Source organism: Simochromis diagramma, unplaced genomic scaffold (assembly GCF_900408965.1).
Source record: "Simochromis diagramma unplaced genomic scaffold, fSimDia1.1 OVJJ01000205.1, whole genome shotgun sequence".
NCBI lineage: Eukaryota > Metazoa > Chordata > Actinopteri > Cichliformes > Cichlidae > Simochromis > Simochromis diagramma.
This window is the reverse complement of record NW_024386782.1, coordinates 18,367,188-18,380,633: the sequence shown is the minus strand read 5'-3', so window position 1 is coordinate 18,380,633 and position 13,446 is coordinate 18,367,188. Positions and strand designations below refer to the sequence as shown.

At 39.5% G+C, this 13,446-nt stretch overlaps 1 protein-coding gene across 1 annotated transcript; it reads right to left on the bottom strand.

Annotated features, from left to right (window-relative positions):
• Window positions 1–642: 642 nt before the first annotated feature.
• LOC120722918 lies at window positions 643–4,357 on the bottom strand. The gene is made up of 6 exons (XM_040014117.1): window positions 3,930–4,357; window positions 3,755–3,843; window positions 3,482–3,628; window positions 3,213–3,388; window positions 2,888–3,072; window positions 643–1,535 (listed from the first exon to the last, which is right to left on the bottom strand). Exons 1-6 carry the CDS (start codon window positions 4,264–4,266, stop codon window positions 643–645), a joined length of 1,827 nt encoding a protein of 608 aa, XP_039870051.1. The 5' UTR covers window positions 4,267–4,357.
• Between the last annotated feature and the right edge of the window lie 9,089 nt (window positions 4,358–13,446).

Sequence of the window (13,446 nt, the reverse complement as noted above, 5' to 3'; positions counted from 1 at the left end):
TTCAACAATGCAGGCTGACATGGTGGTTTCCTGCTCCTATGTATTTTTAAAGGATTTATTCTAATTCGAAATTACACACTAATCTATGACAGACTTAAAATAAAAATGTGTATAACAGCACCAATGACAACAAACCCATAAAAGTGATGTTTGTGCAAGTGATATGACACTGCAGCAATTTTAGAAATGATTACAAAGTTAATGTAAAGGACCAGACCTGAATATAACAACCACAACCTGAAAAATACGGGCAGCAGCCAGTGCTACCTCTCAGCCTCTTAGAATGGCTGAAATGGCCTAAAATAACTAGAAAAATGCCACAATCACTTCCAGTGCGTATAGTTCGTTACAGGTGGGGATACTTTCAGTGCAACTCCTTTTCACTCAATGTCATTGGATCTAAAAATTGATGACAATAAACAATTTCCATTTCTTTTTCTATTTCTATTTGTATATGTAAACTTAAAATCACATACAAACTAACTGTATTTATATAGTTTGAAGCTCGAAATGCAGTGAAAATTTGGCATGTGAACAGTTGAAGTGGAACACAGAGCAGAGCACCATCAGTTGCAAACAACAAAAATGAGTAAAGTTTCATAAAGGACAGTAATAAAACACCAGTTCTTCACCTTTGTCCCTCTAAAACAAAAAGACAAATTTCTTCATAGTCAATGTCAGTCTTTCTTCCTCCACTTCTCTCTCACACTTCTCCTTTAACTTCTTCATATCCCATTCTTTGTCCTCCCTCTCCCTCTTTCTCTCCTCCTCTCTCTCCTTCCTCTCCTCCTCTCTCTCAGCCTGGAGTTGTTTGTTGTATTTCTGCATCTCTTTCTTATATCTTTCCCGTATTTCTCTCTCCATTTTTTCAATTTTTTCTCGTATTTCTTCTTCTTTCTCTCTCAGGATGCGTTGTTTCTCCTCTTCAATCGCCCTCTCAGCCTCTTGGAACATCTCGTTGGTGTAGTGGCTTCCTCCGTTCTTCTGGACTATCTCTCTGATCTTCTGGATCAGCTCAGTGACCTGAGAGCGCTCCTTCAGTTTATTATTGAAGACGTGGTACTGACCGTTACATCTGGCCACGAGTTCCTGCAGGTCTGAGCTTCCTTCTAAGAACTCTTCAATAGTGGTGCCTTCAAGTAGGTCCCCATTGGTAAAGTGAACCATGCTGTATTTGTCTGCTGCGTGGCCAAAGATTTTTTGAATCCTTTGCACCGTCTGTTTTTCCTCTTCAGTGTATCTGCCCAGTCTGATGACCACCAAGAAGATATGGGGTCCTGGAGAAGCATAGGAGATGCACTGGCATACATCTTTAGTTGTTCTCTCCTTATCAAACCTGGTATCAAACAGCCCCGGGGTGTCAATGACTGCAACACCATGTCCATCTACTTTAACTTTGCCTTTTAAACACTCTACAGTCATAGACACGGCACTGAACTTGGATTCAAAGCATTCACGACCCAGAATAGTGTTTCCAGTCCCAGTCTTTCCCACTATCACAATCCTGATCTCATCATCCTTTGTCCTGCCAGAATCTGTGTAGAAAGATGAGAAATAATGAATTAGGATCTAAATCAAGCTGTAAATACATAAGTCTTTACTTCTGAACATCAACTAAGTTTTGGGATCGATTTTTCTAGATTGCAAAAAATTTGCAGACACCCAAGAAGATGTGTCACAACTATTAATTCTGTGAGGTCATAGTCATGATCAGTGATATGTATGTATGTTGTCATGTGTCCATCTTCTCTGTCTGCCTCGTGGTTCAGCTGTTGTCAGCATCAGCTGGGGTCCTGTAAGGGTGAGCATCGTAATCAAAGGACAAAGGAGTTTTTAAGTATGTTAGTTCTTGTCTTGGGGAGAAGCAACCTGTCACTGAACAGACTCTTCTGATTGTTAATGCCCGTGTGCAGAGGATGCCCAGCATTGTTCATAATGTCCAGCAGTTTTTTTAGTGTCCTTTTCTCTGCCACTGTCACCAGAGTGTCCAGCTTCATGCCGACCACAGAGCCAGCCTTCCTGATCAGTTTTTCCAGCCTGGATGAGTCCTTCTTTGCTGTGCTGCTCCCCCAGCACACCACAGCATAGAAAAGTACTCCAGCAACCACTGACTGGTAAAACATCCTCAGGAGCTTCCTGCAGATGTTAAAAGACCTCAGCCTCCTGAAGAAGTACAGTCGGCTTTGGGCATTTTTATACAGGTGCTCTGTGTTGCATGACCAGTCCAGTTTATTGTCCACCCACAGCCCCAGGTACTTGTACTTGTTGACCACCTCTACCTCCTCCCCCTCTATCTGAACCGGCAGTGGACCTTCTCTGGACCTCCCGAAGTCCACAACCAGTTCCTTAGTCTTTGAGGTGTTGAGTTGCAGGTGGTTTGTGTGACTCCATGCGACAAAGTTCCTCACCAGACTTCTGTACTCCTCTTCCTGATCATCCCAGATACACCCCATGATGGCTGTGTCATCTGCAAACTTCTGAATATGGCATAATTCAGAGTTGTAGCAGAAGTCAGAGGTGTACAGGGTGAAGATTTCTGTGGAGGAAGTGGAATCCTCTGAGACCTCAGGCTTTTTGCAGTGGCTCTGATGTATCCAGGAGGGTCTCTCTGCTATTTTGCAGGCAGTTGGAGTGGTCAGAAGCACTTGGTATGGATCCGCCCACCGTGGCGAGCTCCAATTTTTTCTTTAGAGTACTCGGACAAGGATCCAATCACCTGGCTTCAACCTGCAAGAAATAGGTGAAAAAGAGTCTTGCAGCAGTTTATTATTCAAAACAACTTCTCTGTTTGTCAACAATTGAGTCATCCAATTGCAGAGTGGTTACGGATTGATTGATAATTTTTTTTCGATCTAAGGTAGGTATAAAATAATAAATGGCAATGGACAAAGGTAGGATAATGATAATTTTTGTGGTTGTGTTGAGTTGAATTTTAAACACTTAAAGGTGTGTGGGTGTGTTCTCACTTTACAGTGATCAAGGTGTCGTTTGCCCAGCTTTGACTTCAGTAGAAGCTTCATGCTTTCAAGACCATCTACAGTCATGTCATCATATATTTTGTACAGCATTATTCTAAAAGTCATAGCAAAAGAGTCAAAGAGGGAAAAATGGGAATGACAAACAAAGAAAAAAAAACAGACATCAAATTTTGAATGAGTATTTCAGTACTGCTGTATTAATAAACTGTACTATTAAAGTGAGACTGTCCTTAACTGAAGTTTGACAGGACATGTCTAGCATCTGTTTCCTCTAGATTTCCGCTGCCTGCCTCTAAGCGTATGATGAGGTCTTCTCGATGGATAGTGCGGAGCAGCTCCTTGAGGAATGTATTGTTCTCCAGTAGACCTTTTTCACTTAACCTTGAGAACATCTCTTTGGCCTGCCTGATCTGTAGGATAAAGTATTTTATTATTCTTTTTAAAAACGTTCCCACAAATGCCAAAGAAACTAGAGTAAATAGCATAACACATGTGGAGCTCACCTCCTCCAGATGTTTCCCACTGACAACATCACTACACAAGAAGCAAAGCGCTGTCACCTCATAAGATTCCAGTTCATTGTTTATGTCCAACAAAGTCCGAATATTTATCGTGGACCTGCTACTATCGGAACAGGGCCGGAAGGAATGCTGAATACGCAGAATTACAACAGATAATGTATAAAAGCTTAAAAGAGAATAACAAAAGGCTTTGAGATGATCTTGTCTTTCAATATTCTGTGACTAAATTATCTATTATTCTTCTGAAATAAGCACCGTCACATGTTGTGCTCCTTTTCCTTTCCCGTCGTTGAACATCGTTTCCCTTTGGTTGGAGTTATGTTGTATACCTTTTGACTCGACGCCTGAAGGAATCACAGTGAAACAGAGTTACAGATCACAGTTAGCAACCATCTGCTCTCAGACACAGGATTTACATGTTTGTAATTACCATTGTGAGGTGGAGAAATTTCAACCGGCCTGGATACAAAGAGGGCCTCATTCAGTTGTAAGTCCTTCAGCTGAGGGAAAGTACTTTTAATGTCTTCATCAGTTTGCAGGAGGTTCAGGAAAGCTCCGCACGTATCGTCTCCTTTATTCATGATCTTATCCACGAGCTCAATAACGTGTCCCTCCGCATCTTCCCTGTAGATACTTTTAAGACTGTTGTATTCCCGTTGATTGATCAGCTCCTTCTCATAAACTTTGTTGAGGATCAGCCTGTAGTCTCCGGACAGAATCGTTTGAATGGCTGTTTTGTTTCTCCTCATGGTGGCTTTGGCTGACATGCTGAGTCTACATTACAGAGGTTTACACAGCGTAACTCTTGAAATTATAGCAGCACAATATAATTTAGTGTTATTGTTTATTACACACAAACGCCGTTTGGGATTCCCAGAACACCGGCGCTCCCTCTTCCTGTTATCTCGGACGGTCCCAGAACTTAGGACACTTTCGCTTTCAAAACTCAGAGAGAAACTAAGTCCCATGAAGACGTGGGTGCCACTGTGTAGTGTCCATAGACTGCTTCTGCTCAGGTGTTATCATGATGTCATCCCACACGCAAGTTTCGTGTCGGTTTAGACTTCAACAAGTGACGCGGGAGAAGAGTGCTGGTGGTTTCTCTGGTGGCAGCAGCAGTCACTGCGCTCTTTGCTGCCCCACCAGGAGCAACGAGGGTAACAGCCTGGAGAGAGCAATCTGTCAGACAGTTGAGTGTATGATGAGGTGTATGATTGATATGACCCACAAGCCTAAACTCAAATGTACAAATGGGATTCGTGTGTAACGCAAATATGATCTCAAATATGATTTTTGTTTTGTTTCACTTTCAAAGAGCCTCATGAGCATACTAATGTCTACAAGTCAAAAATGGAGTATTGGAACACGCCCCATCTGTAGGAGAGAAAGGCTCATGCTGCTGAGGAACACAGGCAGTACTCTGATCAGCAAATTTCATTAAATATATTTATTTCTAAGTGTAGTGGGTTAGATTTGGTGGATGTTGGGTCATACACGGTGTCTGTGAATGCAGCATGAACATTCACCCCTCCCTTAGCTGTTAATCAGAGGTTCGTTATGAGGAACAGCTGTGGTCCACTCTTGTGCTCTGGCAACTTGTACTCTTTCCTGTTCAAGGTGGCAAAGATCACAGGCTGTTAAATGTTGCAGACCAGATTCTAGTGATGGCCAAATGACGCTTTCTGAAGCATTGAAGGTTGTATTTAAAAACGGTTCATTACTCGAAGCTTTTCAACACAGTCCTCTCTGGTGACATCTGGTGGCCAAAAATATGAAGAGCAGCTTGAATCCACAAAATAAAACAAACTGCTTCGTAATGATTGCTCACTCTACAGAGTGGAATTCTTTCTGATATTGGGCCACCGTTGTGTTGCTTTAAACGTGTATTTTTTGGGGTAACAAAAATGTTGTTTATTTGTTTAATAAATAATTTTGACCAGTAAACTCTCCTTGTTTAAACATGCACCATTGTGTGGTCTTTCTTTGCTTGTGACTTCTTGATGTTGGTAAATTCAATAATTGAAAAATACCACATTACATATAATATACATATAATAATGTACAACACATTATGGAGTATGCTTCTGCTGTGAGGTCCCGCCTCCATGTACTTATGCAGTTAATCGCTAGACGGGTATATTTATAAATAATATTACATTAGGGAAATTTTCCTATGCATATTTTGACCTGGGGGTAGAATTGATTGTGAACTGGAAAGGGAAAATGCTTATGAACTTGCAAATTAAAAACATGATGCATGTAAAGTAACCCTTTTCCATTTGTATTTAAGAAGAAAATTTGTTCCACTGTGCGATGGCCGAACCTGTTCCTTTTATATTTAGATAATTCCTCCTGCCTTAAGGAAAATCGCTTCACATGGAACAGAAGAGGCTGGAGCGCACAGAAACTGGTAGAGATGCAGGTATACAGTCTAACTGGGCCCCACAAACTATCAGCTGAAGAGAATAAATAAATTAAATTGCTGCACATTTTGCAGACTAACAGTTTAAGATTATTTAAAACATAAAATGTATATTTTTATAACATTAAATGTAACGAGTCAAATAGAAGTCTTTCTAAAGATATTTAATGATATTTATATTATGAAAAGCAGATTTTTGACATTTTAAGCTTTTCCCATTGTCAGATATAATAAACACGCACAAAACAAAAGCAAATGGCCAGAACACAAAGCTGGAAAACCCACCCCATTGACCAAAATCAACTCAAAATTCTCCCACACAACAGAAACTCCTCTATTCCTCGCTGGCTCCAAATCTCTCAGTAAAAATATCAGTGGTTTGCTATTTGTCACCATCAAAACACTCCACAAATCCCGCGAATGATTCGCTTCCTTATAAACCATTGAATCAGATACCGAAGCAGTTAGGTTCTAAATGAAGCTTCGGACGTCACTGATCACGTGACTCTGGCCAAACGAATCAAGCTTCGACACAGTGCTTCTGAAGCAGTGTGTTGATTTTTTTTGACACACGCACAGGAGCTTCAGCTTCAAGCGGGCCATCAGATTCCTTCCCCCCTGTTATACTCTGTATAACTGTTAAAGGGTGGTAAGTAAGATGGCATATAATAGGATGGACCCTGGATGACTGTTTCCCTCTTTTGTTACAGGCCTACACACTGCTGCTTTATTGCTGTAGTCTTGTTGTTTTACAATCATTTATGTGATGGCATTGACTGGTTCCTTGTTTTATGGTATTTTACTGTAAATTGTTTGTTATATTTTAATCATGTTTTTAAAAGGAGTTGTATCTTAGAGTATATTTGTTCTTGTTTCTTTTATATGGGTGAGTCGATCTTCTGTTTTTCGACTGCAGCTAGTTCAGAATGCTGCTGCACGTCTTTTAACTGGCACTCATAGATGCGAGCACCCCAGTTTTATATTCACTTAATTGGCTGCGAGTGCATTTTAGGATCCATTTTAAGCTGCTTTTATTTGTTTTTAAATGTTTGTCAGTTGCTGCCCCTCTGTACCTCTCTGAGCTTCCTCATCCATACATACCTTCCCGGTCCCTCAGGTGGGCAGACCAGCTCCTCCTGAGCGTGCTCAGGACAAATCGCGAGCTCAGAGGGGATCGGGCGTTTGCTGTGGCAGCACCAAAATTGTGGAACGAGTTGCCTTTACATGTTAGACAGGCACCTTCCTTATCTGTTTTTAAATCACATCTTAAAACATATCTATTTACCTTGGCTTTCAGCACAGCAGGACCTGTTGTTTCTTAACGTCTCTTAATGTTTCTTATTAATTATATTATTTTTAATTTTAAGATATTCTATATGTAATTTAAACTGTCTTCTCTTTGTTTTATATTTGTAGCACTTTGGCCAACATTGTTGGATTTGAAGTGCATTATAAATAAAGATGCTATGTCTCATTTACTGAGTTGTTTGATGTTTTATATGTCTTGATTTATAGGTGTTGTTGATTTGCTTTAGTTGAGGTACGACCACTTGTTGTGGGGGCTAGGCACGTGTGGTGGAATCCCCCCTGATCCATGTGAGTGTACACACTGGAAAATGGGTATAATGCACCATTCAGATAGCAGTAAGACTATACACGGGTGAGCAATTGGTGACACCCCTGGGAACTCCTCCCTGTAGGTTGCCTCTCCAAGTGGCTGTTCTCCACCATTTTGTGTAATAATTTTACTAAGCTACTATTTTAACTATGGTAGCACTGTGGCAGCGAACTTTGTCCTTTTAATTAATGTTTGGTAATAAAGTGTTATAATTAACAGTTTAGTGTTGCCAGCCCTGCTACCTAAAGACTTTTTTTCCTGCTATGCTTTTAGTAGTTTTGTCCAATAAACTTTGCTTTGTGAAATTGACCTGCCTCACTGCATGTAAATAATGAGCCTGTGGGCTTCTGTGACTAGCACTACATTTGCACTATTGCTACTGTAAACTCTCCTGGGCTGTAACTCCCTCCCCAGGAGGCGCCGTCAACACCATTTAGTCATTTATCTCCCTTTGCACCACCACATAAGCAAAACATTGTTTTGTAATGATGCCTTTTTATTGACACAGACATGTATTTAGTATGAACTGAGGATTTGTTTTTATTCTGCAAAGTCTTTAATTTGATCAAACTTCAGACTCTGGCAGGTACCGCAGCTCCATTTTTAGACGCCCATCAACTCTAAGTGCTTACTTGCCTTCCCCATGATTACAACCTGGTTTCCCGATAAACCTTTTTTTGCCTGTAGGGTCTACTGTACTGTCAGTGTCATGTTTACAGTTCCTCTTGGATTGGCTAGCAAGCTGACAAAAAACAAGCATGTTCTCAGAAAAAAAATGCTTCAGACCCATGAATGATGAGTTATAATCTAAATGTATTATGTCCAGCTACTAAGTCAGATTAATATTAAATATGGCTATTTACTGTTCTATATGTTCAAACACAACTTTGATGTAAGAAACTCCATTTTCAAATTCATTCAGAGTCAATAAATAATACATGCCTCTATCCTGTCTTTGTTCTATCTCCAAATGTGCTTTTTTGATCTTGAGCACCACCCCTAAATATTCTACACAATACACTGAGATTGATATGGTGCTAATCACTTATTCAGTCTTATATGAACTCTGCTGACAAAGGTTTAAATGTAACAGATCTTTATATGTACAAGTTTTACAATCACAGTGTTGTTGAGCAAGCAACACAGAAAGTCATGTGGTCCCTCTAGTCGCTGCAGCCCTAAACCACAACATAGACTGTTTATGTCTGAGGGTTAATACCAGCCTCCGACAGCCCAACGGTCTGCGAGGAGATGACTAGAACATTATCCTTTACAGATTACACCACACTTGAAGCTGTGTTTGCTGCGTTACAGCCAACAACAGAAAACGTGGTAGGCTGGAGTCAGGCAGCGATGGCATGTTGAAGAAATTCAGAGGCAGGCCTTTGGTATTTCTAAACTTGTAGAAATGAAACATTTTTTTCTTTGTCATGTAATACCTGTTCTGCTTTGATTAGTACTGGAGTACTAAACAAGTACTTTGGAATGAATATATTTAACATGTGCTCTCCAACTAAGTTTAATCTATCATCACCTTAGAAATCTGTTTTGATTGGCTCTTTCAATATCAACCCCATTAATTTGTATGTTATAACAGCCTCAGTGTGTTCCTCTAAGTCGGTGTGGTCATTAGCTGCTGTTTTGAAGATGTCCCAGTTTGTAGGGCTGAAATGCAAAAGCATACATGTACCTGCTTTTGTGTTTCAGCTCCCTCTTCTGTGGAACCAGCTCCCAGTTTGGATTTGGGAGGGAATCTCTACTTTTAAGATTAGGTTTAACACTCTCTTCCACAGTGTGTCCTTGCTTCCTCTCCTACGCCCTAACCAGTTGCAGCTGATTGCTGCCCCTCAAATAAACTGGTTCTACAGGAAGTTTCTTCCTGTTAAAAGGGAGTTTTTTGTTCCCACTGTTGCCAACATTCTTAATCACATGGGTCATTTAATTGTTGGGGTTTTCTCTGTGTTATTGGAGGGCCTCTATCTTACAATATAAAGTGCTTTGAGGTAACTTGTGTTGTGATTTCATGCTATACAAATAAAAGTGAATTGAAAAAAATCGAAGTGTCTCGTCCTATGGATGCTCACCTCTTCTTCATCATTCTTGATTTTCTGATTATTGTGTTATTAACTCATATTATTTGTCAACTTGATCCAAAAATTGTGATTATTAATCAAGACATTTCATATTGCAGCACAACTAATTATTAATGCAGTGTTTGATGCCATCAGAACTACAATATGTCATGCAGCCACAGATGTACATCGGTTTGAATTCTGCGGGCAAATTTACGAGGAGTTTGCTTTGAACATGTGATTAAATAAAATCCTACTACAACATTAGAATTTCCTTCTGGGATTGATAAAAATGCTTTTCATTCATTTGTGTGAAGTTTATTTCTTTGTTTAGCATTTTTGCAAAACTAGGCTTCCTATTCCTGACTTTCAAATAATGTTTTTTCCCATTATTGCATTGTGACATTTAAAGAACAAACTTTTCCAATAAGTTTGACAAATGATTAAATCAACACAGTAAATATTCAAAATCCATCTTGAATGTATTCTATATAGACAGAAAAGATGGAAAAAAATATTCATGTTGTAGAAATATTTTTAATTTTGCACAGAATCAGCAGATTACACAAAGATGTAGATAAAATACAAATATATTTTTGTCTTTTTACACGACCCAAATTCATTATGACAGTGCTTTAAGGACCATTTAAACACCACACCACTAGCCTAATGGAATTACATTGAAATACATAAATGTTGTGAACATGCATTGCAAATCAAATCAAAATCAAATCACTTTTATTGTCACATCACATGTGCAGGTACATTGGTACAGTACATGTGAGTGAAATTCTTGTGTGCGAGCTTCACAAGCAACAGAGTTGTGCAAAATACAATAACGTAAACAAGCAAAATACAAGAATGGCTACATCTGAAACTAGTATCAGAGGTGTGGACTCGAGTCACATGACTTGGACTCGAGTCAGACTCGAGTCATTAATTTTATGACTTTAGACTTGACTTGAAAAAATGTTCTAAGACTTGTGACTTGACTTGGACTTTTACACCAATGACCTGGGACTTGAATTGGACTTGAACCGGTTTACTTGAAAAGACTTGATATTTTACCCCAAATATAAAATTTAACATGCATATTATATAGAGATTGAAAATGTGACGTCATTCAGGGGTAAAACCGCAAAGGATTCTGGGAACTCGTGGCAAGAGGTACTAGCGCACGCAGGCTTTCAATTGAAATCAGTCACACAGCGATAAAAAGAAACACAAAAATGTCAAGAAACCGTTGTATTATTATTATTATTATTATTATTATTATTTTTTTTTTTTTTAAATGACATCAGAAACAGCAGTATGCGACATTACGTGATGGCAGAGCTTCAGTTCATCCTTTGTCATTTTTTTTTTTAATTTTTTTTTTAATTTTTTATTTATTTATTTTTTAAATAAATAGGACAGGGGGAATGAATGAGAGAAAGAGGGGGAGAGAAAGAAAGAAAACCAAAGGGGAGAAGAGACGGTGAGAAGGGGGGGGAAGAGAGAGAAAAAAAAAAAAAAAAAAAAAAAAAAAAAACCACACTCCTGGGTCACCTGTATGGAGAAAAAAACAAACAAACAAAAAAAAAACAAACAAACAGAGGAGACAGCAAACAACAAAGAGCAACATAATAATAGAGAAAACAAAGCACCATCACAATAAACTAGCTAGTCATAGATATCAATAGTTACTAAATAATAAACGATATTGTGCCGCACGCAAGATAGACAGCGCACAGTGTGCTTTGAGGCAGCAGCCAAGAAAGCTTTAGTCCGCGTCTGTGAATACCCATGTGTACACCTGTGTGCATACCTGTGTGGATCAGCATGCTTGCATTCCAAAGGTTTCTCCATGTAATGATCTGCTAGGGAGTGTGGGGGGGCCACAGCCCCGTCCTCCAGGGTGTGAAGCGGGTATGGAGGAGATCAAAACTCCAGACATCCAGAGGCCCCCAGAACACAAGAGACCATGGAAGACCAACAGAGGGGCAGCCGCGCCACTGTTCCAGTAAGAATAGAGATTGAAAATGTGACGTCATTCAGGGGTAAAACCGCAAAGGATTCTGGGAACTCGTGGCAAGAGGTACTAGCGCACGCAGGCTTTCAATTGAAATCAGTCACACAGCGATAAAAAGAAACACAAAAATGTCAAGAAACCGTTGTATTATTAACTGCAATAGCCGGTCGCATGACAGCCACGGGAAGCCGACGGGTAAAGAGATCGGTTGTTATCGGATTACGTCGTTGAAGAGAAATTGTTCAAGCCATGTTTCCGAAGTAACAAAGACGCGACGGATGGCCTGGATTGCAGCCATTCAAAGACCAAATATAACGTCCCAGAACACTCCAGCTCACAGGTTAGTCTGCTCAAGCATTTACATGAAGATCAGTGTTTTTTAGTAGTTAATACGTCATTTTCATAACATAATTGGTGATATAGGTTACAAGCAAGTCTGGCGCTGAACAGAAATTGTGGCGCTATGCTCCTTTATTTATTGTGCATAAATAGTGAATTGTCCTGACACAATATTGTGTTTCGCTTCTGTTATTACCATGGTACATTGACAAAAACATATACTTTTATTCACAGGATAAAACAGGTTTTTTGTATCACTAATTGCCCAGTGCGATTACAGCATACAGTATTATTGTCACTGCTACATTTCTGTGATGCTACCAGAAATTATTTCCACTGCTAATTAATTACCGTTGAGCGCAAAGGTCCTATTAATAAACGGTTAACGAATGTGTATTTATGAAGACGATTTGTGAGACTGGTAAACTTATGATACGTACGATGGTCTTTCGTTCTACACGGTGCATTTCAAGGTCCTGTACCCATCCGTCGGTAAACTGTACCTGGGCTTGTTGCAGTGACCTGAAGTTACTAAACTTCATGAGTGTATGCACTCACTCCAAGAACCGTATAATTATAAATATGCATATAAATATGCTACAATGAGATAGCTGACTTCATCTAACTAGCAAATGTTGTCCAGGCTACGTTGGTGATGCAGTTTTTTTAAATATGTATGATATTTTTGTCATGCGATTTTAAAGCCGGTCCTACAACTGCATCCAAGAATAACATGCAGCTTATCTCAGAACTGTCGGTGAAAATTATTCTTGGAGCTAGGTTTAATTGAGCTGCATTTTAAAGAGGTGCAATTTCACAATTTGTGTATATTTTCTAAGTTCACTATTTTGTCATGTGTTGAGAAAAACACAGATTTAAAAATTACATGGTCTAATATTTACATTTAGCATATAACTGCAACATTCTTTTTTCGTTTTTTTTTTTCGTTTTTTTTTTTCGAAAGGACTTGAAATTCAAAATTTCAGACTTGTGACTTTACTCGGACTTTTACACCAGTGACTTGAGACTCGACTCTGACTTGCCTGACATTACTTGAGACTTGACTTGAGACTTGAGGATAAAGACTTGAGACTTACTTGAGACTTGCAAAACAATGACTTGGTCCCACCTCTGATATTCAGCGAGGTGTCTTGATATGGTGCAGTGCAGTCAAAGACTACGCATATTTTTCCGGGCTTTTGAGGGTATTACAGAGTTCTTTCTCTGGCATTTTCTCTGCGTCACCACATGCTATCATGTTCTCCATGAAATTTGCATAGTCTGTGTGGTCCCTTTGGTCTCTTTTGAATCTGCGTTCGAGACTACTTAAACGTTGCATTGCACTTGGCATGTTATTGTGAAGATTTGGTGTGTTGCTTTTGAAAGGCAGCGGCACTTCATAACGTCCATCTAGCTTTTGGTTTATTCCTTCTTGTAGCTTTTATAAAGCGGACATCTTCTAGTGAAATGCTTGTCTTTTCCACT